Source organism: Sesamum indicum, linkage group LG9 (genome assembly GCF_000512975.1).
Source record: "Sesamum indicum cultivar Zhongzhi No. 13 linkage group LG9, S_indicum_v1.0, whole genome shotgun sequence".
Classification (NCBI taxonomy): Eukaryota; Viridiplantae; Streptophyta; class Magnoliopsida; order Lamiales; family Pedaliaceae; genus Sesamum; species Sesamum indicum.
This window is the reverse complement of record NC_026153.1, coordinates 5,863,908-5,873,646: the sequence shown is the minus strand read 5'-3', so window position 1 is coordinate 5,873,646 and position 9,739 is coordinate 5,863,908. Positions and strand designations below refer to the sequence as shown.

Here is a 9,739-nt window from a genome sequence, read left to right as displayed (position 1 = left end):
TTGTTCATAAATACGGTGCATGACTACATGTGATGGAGATGGAATTTCTGGAATTGAATGGATAGATACAGTTCTATAGAAATTATATTTATTATTATTATTATTATTATTATTATAAAATCTATATTTACTCTCTATTAACCTATTATTAATTTATTCCAAGTCAGATAAATCTTTTTACGATCAAATTACCTTTATAAGTTTTCACTCTTTTGTGACTGTGAGTAGGTAAATTTTTACCGTTATAGAGGTAGTTTAGTTGGAAAAAAATTGTTTAATCTGCAATAAATTATTATTAAGTCAATCGATGGTAAATATTAATTTTTATTTAATTTTTTTATATATAATATAATCAAATTCAGTGAATTCTTACAAATTAAGAGACTTATTTGTTAAACGCAATCAAATTTTAAAAGTACGTAAATGTACGTTTTTTAAATTATAACAAATTTAAATGTCATTATATTAAATATTATAAAAGAAAAATATAATTATACTTTATTATTATTGTTACTTAAGAATTTTAGGCAAGGAGTGGGATGACCGTTGAAGTGGATGGGGGGACAAGATGCAGAGGAACACAGTGGCATCTGACACTGTCAGACTTTAATTTTTGGGGTGGAGAAGCACAGGGACAGTGAATGCCCTATGTTTGCTCTCTTTTCAAGATGGTTTTCATGCCCTTCAAAATTCTTACCAAATTATATTTCTTCACATCAAATAATTAACACCCCACATTTTTAAAATATATCTGCTATTTTTGGATTTGTGTAGGTGTAATTCTAGTGGAATTGGGTTTAATCAGCAGTGATATTGATAAATAATTTGAAGTGTATAAAAATAAATTGGCTCAAAAAAATCTAAATAATTCAAAAAATGAGAAAGAAATAAAAAGTCCGTGACATATTAGGAGGCTCAAGTCATGAGAGGCCCCAAAAACAATCGATAAGGAACCTTGGCAGGTGCCCCCTCTAAAATTGACAGGCGGGAGGTCTTGGCAGGTGCCCCTTAAAAACTAAATAGGCGGACGGCCTTGGCGAGTGCCCACAAAATTAGATAGACAGGCGACCTTGATGGGAGAAAATAGATTGGCAAACCAAGGAAGCTTGTTTCCTCAAAGATCGGTCCAAGAGGGAGGTTCACTGAGCTCGGCCCAAGGAGGAGCCCCCCACTCCAAAATCCGTCCAAGGATGAAACCTGCAAGCTTGAACCAAGAAGGAACCCAGTACGAAGGCCTGCTGCATTTTTCCAAAGCTAGCCCGAATAGAGGAAGGTGCCCTCAAGGGTTGGACTCTTCAGCCTAAGAGAACTCCTCACCAAGTAGGAATCTGCACGAAGAAGGAGGCCCCCTTCATCTGAAGACTTGCTGCTTAAGGAACGGATAAGGTGCAACCGTATCCCTCTTGAATCATACCTTCTTCGTTGGGCATGCGAATCCCCCTCACTAAAATTCTTGTTATAGAGGGATTCCTCCTCTAAGACGCGAGATCAATAGGAGGAGTCCACACCTCCTTGGACGACTCCCTTGAAAAGACGGTCCCTCACGCTAGAAAACCTCCTACGACTGATTACTATATTTGTTCAAAATTTGACTTCAGTGGCATCATCACCATTGTCATTTAGTTTTAATGTTCCATTAATTTACTTTTTAATGTGCAGGACACCCCTAGAAGAGCAAGCAGGCATCCTTCTAAAAATAAGCTCTGCTCTGTGGCAGACATCCCCCTAAAAAAAATCCTACACCAAGGGGCATCATTCTCAGCAAATAAATCTTCACATACATGTTTCCCTCAAGGAATAATTTTCATTTTAATAATTTTAGAGATTTATTTTACCCGTTTCAATATGTTGATATATGTTTGCTTGTAGGAATTTCACGAAAAAGACATCCCTATTCTAAAAAGCCCTGTTTTCCACACAGACACAAACGCCTTCCTTCTTGGAGGCTCCCGAGGCCTCTTTCGGGCATGCACTTAGATCCTTTTTTGGGGGACTTGTAAGCTCTATGTCGTGCAGGCACCTAAGCCTTCCTTTGCGGGGACATCTAAGCCATGCTTCCAGCGAACTCCTTATTCTTCTTCTGATAAGGTTCCTAAGTCTTTATTAAAAAGGGGCCCCCTCTCAAATATGTCCTCCTCCGAGGAGGTACAATAATTTCGCTCCAAGCAAGATCTATTTGTAATATATATACATGTATTTTTTATTTAACATTCTGCTGCAGAAAAATAAAGCCCTACATTGAAGTAGCACAAAGGTACCCGTTAAGCCCTCCTCCATGGAGGCACCCTCCTTATAAGTCCTGCTCCATATATAAGGACTCCTCCTCTATAAATAGGGGAGGTGCCCTCAACAAACAGTCCTCTTCCACATCGAGAATCTCTATTGCTGCTACTCTACTGCTCTAATTCATGCTCTTACATACAAAATTATCACTTTTATTATAATTTCTTGTCATAATTTATTTTTATATAAATCTGTTCTTAATCCGGAACTAACTTAAGCATCGGAGTGCTAATATTTTGTTTTGCAGGTCCTCTTTCTCAAGAATTTTCACTCAATTAGCCCAAATCCAACATCAAAATCCAAGATCTTTATCGGTGCTAAAATCGCACGCATCACAATTCAAAGAAAATAATTAATTATATGATAAATAAAATGCATTTATTGTGTTATTAATTTAATTAAATTTTATATGATCAATAATTTTTCTCTGTATTTTACACAATTTTGATCAATTGGGATTAATTTTCTTTAGAAGTATACTAGATAAATGTAAAAATTAGTTGGTATTATATATATATATATTATATTTTTTGAAAATAGAGAAGCAAGTATTTGTTATTGTATTTGAGTAGGTTAAGATTTACTATAAATATTAAGTTATAGGGATATTTTTTATTTACATGTCTATCAGCTTAAATGCTATACTAAGTAAATGATAATGTTTCTTATTTTAAAAACACTGAGTTAATGATAATGTTGATATAAGATTTGGGCAAAGTTTCGAGGGTCTCTTTATTACCGATGTTAGGACAAAATTTGAGGTGTTGGAAATTTAAGGAAAGAATTTTTTTTTTTTTAAATTAAATTTAGACAAATCAAATGATATCATAAGTATAATACGAATGAAAATTTCCCCTCGTGGGCACTGAATGACCAAAGAAATAGGGTTTAATTATTTTATCTTTGTTTGCGAGAAAGGAAAATAGTCAAGATTATTAATATTTCTTCCGACCACTAATATTATAAATCATATATTCATTAATTTTTTTTTTAAAAAAGTACGAGAACATGTTATTGATCCTTAACTATAGTACATATAAAGTCATGAATTATATGCTATTCATTTGGCTTATTAAGGAATCAATTATAAATTGAGTTTCATCAGTTGATTTATAACATTCTTATAAAATATAATTTTGAAGCTTTTAATAAGATAGAAATTATGATTATTTAGGTTCAATCAAATTTAATGATTCTGTCCTCTATATCGTATGATGATGAGATCTTTTTCAGATAGCTCATAAAAACTTGTCTTTGTGTATTAATATCTTGTTTTATTATTTTTCAGTATTCTGCTTCCTGAGCCATTATCAATTACGACGCGCAAATTCTTCCCATAACCCATTTAATCTTTATTTTTTATATATAAATACAACTTATCACATTATTTATTTCATTAAAGCATTAAAATTAATATTTTTATGCTCTATCATATTATTCTGACAAATATTCCATATTAATTTGCAGCTAATAAGTTTGGACGACTTATAAACTTTAAGAATTTCCCCTCCCCATTCACGGGCATCAGCCATGTTGCACGTGGTGTCATATATTGTTTATATAAAATCAATTATGTGTCTATTTTAAACTTCTTGTATGACAAGTATATTTGAGTAAGCTTTTTGTAATAATTGATGTATGACACGTATTAGCATCAATAGAAAGTATGCTTTTTAACTATTCATATAAATTTTGCAACTGCAGAAAATTATAAGATAATAAAATTATGAATAATTTGTATTGATAAATTTAAACAAAAAGGGTCAGAATGTTTTGAAAACTAAATATGAGAATCAATTTCCGGACTCTTCTCTCTAAACTATTGTGGAAGGACAGAAAGTGAAAACCCGTTTTAGAACCTAATTAACCGTAGAATTGTAGAAGAAATTCGTGAACCGCCTTAAAATAAAAATATTTGTTTCAAATTCAAGATCAAGAGAATTTAACACCTTAAGGAAGACAGAATTTTGCAGTTTTAGCACTTCATCGTGATATAGAATTTGATGGTGGAATTTATATTTGCTAGTGGTTGTGGTACGTCGCTTCTGCGTGTATATAATAATTATACTTTAAAATATATTATAAATAAGAGCAAAATATACAAATCAATACATTACATTAAAAAAATAAAAAAAAGAAAAATTAATTAATTAATTAATGTATAATTGAATAAATAATTTATTTTATTAGTTGAAAGGCGTTTTTGACTTCACAAAAAATTGATGCAACGACGTCATTAATTATTATTTGTAAGTATGAAACCGCTTTCTTTTTTATATTAGTACAAATGTGTATGTCATTTGGGTGTTCGTCTTGGCAAATGGGGCCGATAAGACAGAGTCCCGCCCATGGATGGCAGGTCTGGTTTATTAGATTCAGAGAGCAGTTTCAGTCTAATCTAATGGACTCAACCAAGTCGGGATTGGGTCTTAGATCTTGTACAAAACCCAACCCTCACTCCCACCCACAAATCCACCACCAAATAATATTATATTTGTAAATCGATTTTTAAATGTTAGACCCGTCCAATTCTGGCAGGCTTTCGGAGTTTATGCCTATAGTCTCGTGATATGTATGTACTAAGGGAAAATTTTAGTTTGGATTGGTTCTGGTGAATCAGAATAAATCATATGGTAAGTACAATATATTTGTCATATGATTTATTATAGTTTAAGTATGTGACCAATCATATAGTAAGTATGATACTTTATTCTGTGATTGATTTGATTCGACTAAATTTGATTCAAATAAGAATTTTTCATGTACTAAGTAGTCAAATGAGCCGCATTCCGTGGGTTAACTGACGTGGCCTGCTTCCCTTTTCTTATATACATTCATGAAAAAAAGACAACAGAGGGTCGGTCCATCACAAGACATATCAACAAATTATTTATGAATCGAACCCTTTGTTTTTTATATTTGTGTAAGGCATCTGTGATATCTAACTTCATATCCATTATTCTGCATGTGGATTTCGGATCTATTTGTCTTCGTTCAGTCACGATTGTTTGTGCTTTCATTTTCAGTTTTTGATTTTTGGTGGAAAATTAACTGTTATTAATTTTGTATAGATTTTCATGTGAAATGGGAATAAATTTGGATCAGTTAATAAAGTTGTATTTTATATTAAATTATGGTTTCAAATTAATATATTTTCAATAAAAATACGTCTAAACGGACATAATTATACTTTAGTTATCGTTTAAAAAATTACGTATTATCACAGACAAACAAGATTACCTCGGAATCTAACCTATTTATGAGTCTTAGCCCAATGACTGACTTTAATGGGCTGGACTGATAGTTGGGCTTTGACAAGAAGAAAAGAGAGTTGTAGCCCAGACCCAAAGATATAATCTATACTGGGCCACGACGGGACGCCCATGTCTCGATGCATAAGACCATAGTGTACCAAATCCTAATCCGAAGGATTATCCTCGATCACTCATCCCATGTCTCAAGAAAAAAAAAAAAGGAAAGTTTTACTTCATTTGATTTCAATTTTACGATAAAGAAAAATCAAGTACTTCTTTTGTGTGATAGAAATAATTATAAATGTTAAATTTTCATTATGTCCTTAGCCAATTTGATAGGGGTAATAAAATAAATAACCTCAAAGGATATTTTTGTCATTCAGAAATACGATAGGCCCAAAATCTTCGAGGATTCGCATCTTTTTTAGCAGCCCGACTACCTGACTCAATGACCCCGAATGTCAACCATTAATGTCTATCCCATCTGACGGCTAGTCAGACGAGACGTGGCTCCATACAATTTAATATAATTGACCCTCTATAAATACTAGTTGATACATTTTACAAGGTATGCCATTTATTACTATCAGCTCGCATTCTATGACCCTTATAATCTCGACTTCAATACTAATTTAAGCTTCAAAGGGTCACAGTTGGGAGCCATCTTAACAAGTCTAACGTTTTATTTGCAGACTAACTATTACTAGTCCAGCTCAAGATACTCATCCAAACCCATATTTCAGACAAGCTATTGCCATATCAATTCTAGATCACAGTGGACCTCGACTCAAATCACAATTCAAAAATAAAAGAATTTGGTTTATTAAGTTGTCCCACTTGACAAGACTTTGTGGCCTATTGACAAGACTTACAACAAAGATGGTGGGTTTCTTTGTAATTTGCCAATCAAATATTTGGACAAGAAGGTAATTAGACCTATTGTCCTACTTATAAACAAAGTATACTTCACATTTATATATTGTATAATAAAATGTAAAATTGCATGAACAAAAGATATACATTTAAAGGGCAATTTCCTTCCCCCTCATCTCACTCTTAAATCACACTCACTCACTTGACAAACTTATTCAAACACACACACAAGATTCAACTCACATATCTTTGAAGGCTTGGATGCTTTGCCATCACATTCTCTTTTATATCTGTTCTTGGCAACTGGGTTCCATCTCAAAACACTCCAGACAAATCGTATAACAATAGTAGTGTTTCATGTATAAGTTTAATAATTTATAAACTTCTTGATCCAATATGATTGATGTTGTTTAGTTATACTTGATTTGAATAAGAATTTTTACTTAATCAAATCCCCCAAATCCTAGCACTCGGGCGTGAGTCTATGATCTCTCTGTGGGTCCCGACAATAATCGTAAATCTTGTAATTTCTTTGAACCCACTCCATGGCCACATACTGCTGGCGGCTTAGCCCCCCGGAGGGGGACGGAGATCCAGAAGCAGGGCGGCACGAGGCGGAGCTGTAGGCGTTGCAGCCACTTAGTTTAAAATTAGTGTACTTGCCAACAAAGGGTTGGTAATTGTAATCAGCCTTGTATCTGCCGTTCTCGGTTGCCCAGGAGGAGGCGTCCCATATTGATCCATACACCCACATGGGCCTCAATGGAAACGTTGCATCACTTTTTCTTGGGTACCGTCTGATCGGCACATCATCCACAAAAAATCTGCACATGAAAGATGATCAAGTACTATAAAATTCTCTACTGTGGTAGGTGTAAATTCTGCACGTAATTTTTTTTATATAATTTTATAAATTGATGGTCATGAAATTCAAATTGAGAACATTTTGGCTGGCGTGACGTTAATATTATGTTAAAAGATTATTTTTAAATTATTAAGAAAAAATTATTTAATATTAATTTATAACAACAATTGATAATTCTTTATAATTTAATTATATCTCTTTAAGTTAAAATATTTTGGAAAAAAACTTGAAAATGGATTAAGTAATATAAGCACCGTAAATAAAAAAATGAAGAAGAACAAACATGTAGTTGAGAGAGGACAAAAGAATTCATCTGAGTCAATATGAATTGGAGTGAGAAAAAAAGTTAAAAAAGTGAACTATTTAAATCTAGTTTTCTAGGATCAAAGACATAATATTTGGTCTTTTTTGTTTTTAATTATGTCATGTTTATAGATATAACAATAATTATTTTTTTGTATGTTAAGTTTCTTTTAATAAATGGCCCTTTCACCACTTTCTATCCCATCTCCGTAATTCATAAATACATATATTAATCTATCTTTCCGACAGCTTTAAAGATCTTCCAACCCGTCATTAACTAATTAATCAAGCTCAAAATTCTTCAATAAATTCTACTAAAAAATCAAAATCATCTTGACGTTGAAATACATTTAATAAATACATATTTACCACCGGAAAAATAAAAAGAAGAATACAATTCCGATTTTTAATTAGTTATAGTAATATCAAGGCGGTGATTGCAATAATTTAATATTTATAATTTTATCAATAATTGCAAATGGAGTTGTTTATAATTTTTTATTTAAAATTAATTTAATTTAAATTATTTCAGAATAGAAGTTATAAATATTTTCAATTTACTTTCTATTATAATAAATTAATAAACAGTACTTATTTATAAGTAGTTGTAAAACACGGTTTAAATAATTAAACTTACATGATCTCACTAGGATTCCAAAGGATTGCATAATTGTGAAAATCTGTGGTAGGGTCGAACCAAAGGTGAAATTTCATTTCTCTCCCTATGATATTTCCATCTCCACTCCCTCTGATGTAGACATTTGTTTGCAGGACATAAGGCTTGTCCTGCGTCGTCCCCAGAAACTCTATGTCAATCTCATCATGGTTCCCTGGATGCTCTTCATTGTTCGAAAGCTGCCGATTTCAACAAAAATTACATACGCCGACAACTGAAAAATATTATTAATTAACTAGTACTATGTATATTTTATATGGTTGAAATTCTTACGTAGAAAGATGTAATAACTCCAGCAGTATAGCCAGTTTGGAGCTTGATAGCCGCCCCAAAATACCCAGATGAATAAGGATTAACTGACTTGAATCCGCTTCCTAGATAACCAGAAAGAATTAAGATCAAAGAATCGAATAACGACACAGAATCTACGTGGTTCGTCTAGTAACACCAATTAATACAATGGAGCCCAACAAAAATGAAGAAATGGAACACATAGAAATTTACAATACTTCAGTCAATAAACATTTAGTACTCAAGGGTTGTTTACAAAAAATTCTACTTTTATGGTCGAAAAAGAAGTCGTAGAGAAAGTTGTAATTTTAATTATAGTAAAATGGTTTGGAGTATTTGGAAAAAAACTAAATTCTTACAAGAAACTTATAACGAATTTAGTTTAAATAGTTAAAAAGGATAAGCTGTAAATAGAAAACAATATTTTAACTTATTTCCAACAAAAATCCGAAATAACTTCTTAACTTTAGCCATTGCAAACTCCCGTTTACTATCTCTGATGTTTGTTGTCAGCGAGCGACTGTACCAATAGTTGTCGTTGAAAAAAAAAAATAGCGCCAAGTGCAAAAAAAGATACTTACATTGCATGAGCTAAGTGTGGGTAGTGGTAGTAGTAGTTAGTACCTGAGGATCTGTCAAGCCAAATAGTGAGTGCACCCTGGTCCAGCCTTTGGTGCTGAGGACCCCAAAGATTCCTGAACCCCTGGTTGAACCCTATGGAGCCAATTCTTGAACTGGGGTAGTAGCCAGGAGAAGGTGGTGGACCCTGCCCATTATTTCCCAAAGGGAACATGAAAAGCAAGAGTAGAGAAAGGAAGAGAGCCATAGGGTACCTAACTGTGTAGCTGAGTTGTTTGTTCTTTCTTATATGATTATGTGTATGGAAATCAATGCACGTTGGTATAAATAAGAAGATTGTGAGGGGGTGGGTCCCACCTGTGAAAATGGGGGTGGTGATAAGGCCATGCACTTTAAGACAAAAAACCCCAAGGACAAATTCTTGGTTAATATATACTATGTTGGGACCATATCCCTCGGCGGTTTTCCTTGTTAATTACTACTGTTGGTTAGGTTTGCTCGTTTTGGAAAGTGGTGAAAGGGAACGGTGGAAGTTGAGACTATAATTCAATTTCACGTTTTCATATATATATATATATATGTTTCTTTTCAGTTGAAGTCGTTCTTTTTCTGAAA

The 9,739-nt window shown here is 32.9% G+C and overlaps 1 protein-coding gene across 1 annotated transcript; it reads right to left on the bottom strand.

Moving 5' to 3' along the window:
* Window positions 6,500-9,427, bottom strand: LOC105170750 (probable xyloglucan endotransglucosylase/hydrolase protein 32). The gene is made up of 4 exons (XM_011091652.2): window positions 9,170-9,427; window positions 8,528-8,628; window positions 8,216-8,433; window positions 6,500-7,234 (listed from the first exon to the last, which is right to left on the bottom strand). Exons 1-4 carry the CDS (start codon window positions 9,369-9,371, stop codon window positions 6,874-6,876), a joined length of 882 nt encoding a protein of 293 aa, XP_011089954.1. The 5' UTR covers window positions 9,372-9,427; the 3' UTR covers window positions 6,500-6,873.

What these genes read in the sequence shown, in the direction of transcription:
- LOC105170750 (XM_011091652.2), bottom strand. Translation starts at nt 9,371, where the DNA reads ATGGCTCTCTTCCTTTCTCTACTCTTGCTTTTCATGTTCCCTTTGGGA. An exon ending in TTGGCTTGACAGATCCTCAG is followed by an intron (nt 8,629 to 9,169) that starts GTACTAACTACT and finishes CTGGTTATCTAG; the next exon opens with GAAGCGGATTCAAGTCAGTT. An exon ending in GAGTTATTACATCTTTCTAC is followed by an intron (nt 8,434 to 8,527) that starts GTAAGAATTTCA and finishes TGAAATCGGCAG; the next exon opens with CTTTCGAACAATGAAGAGCA.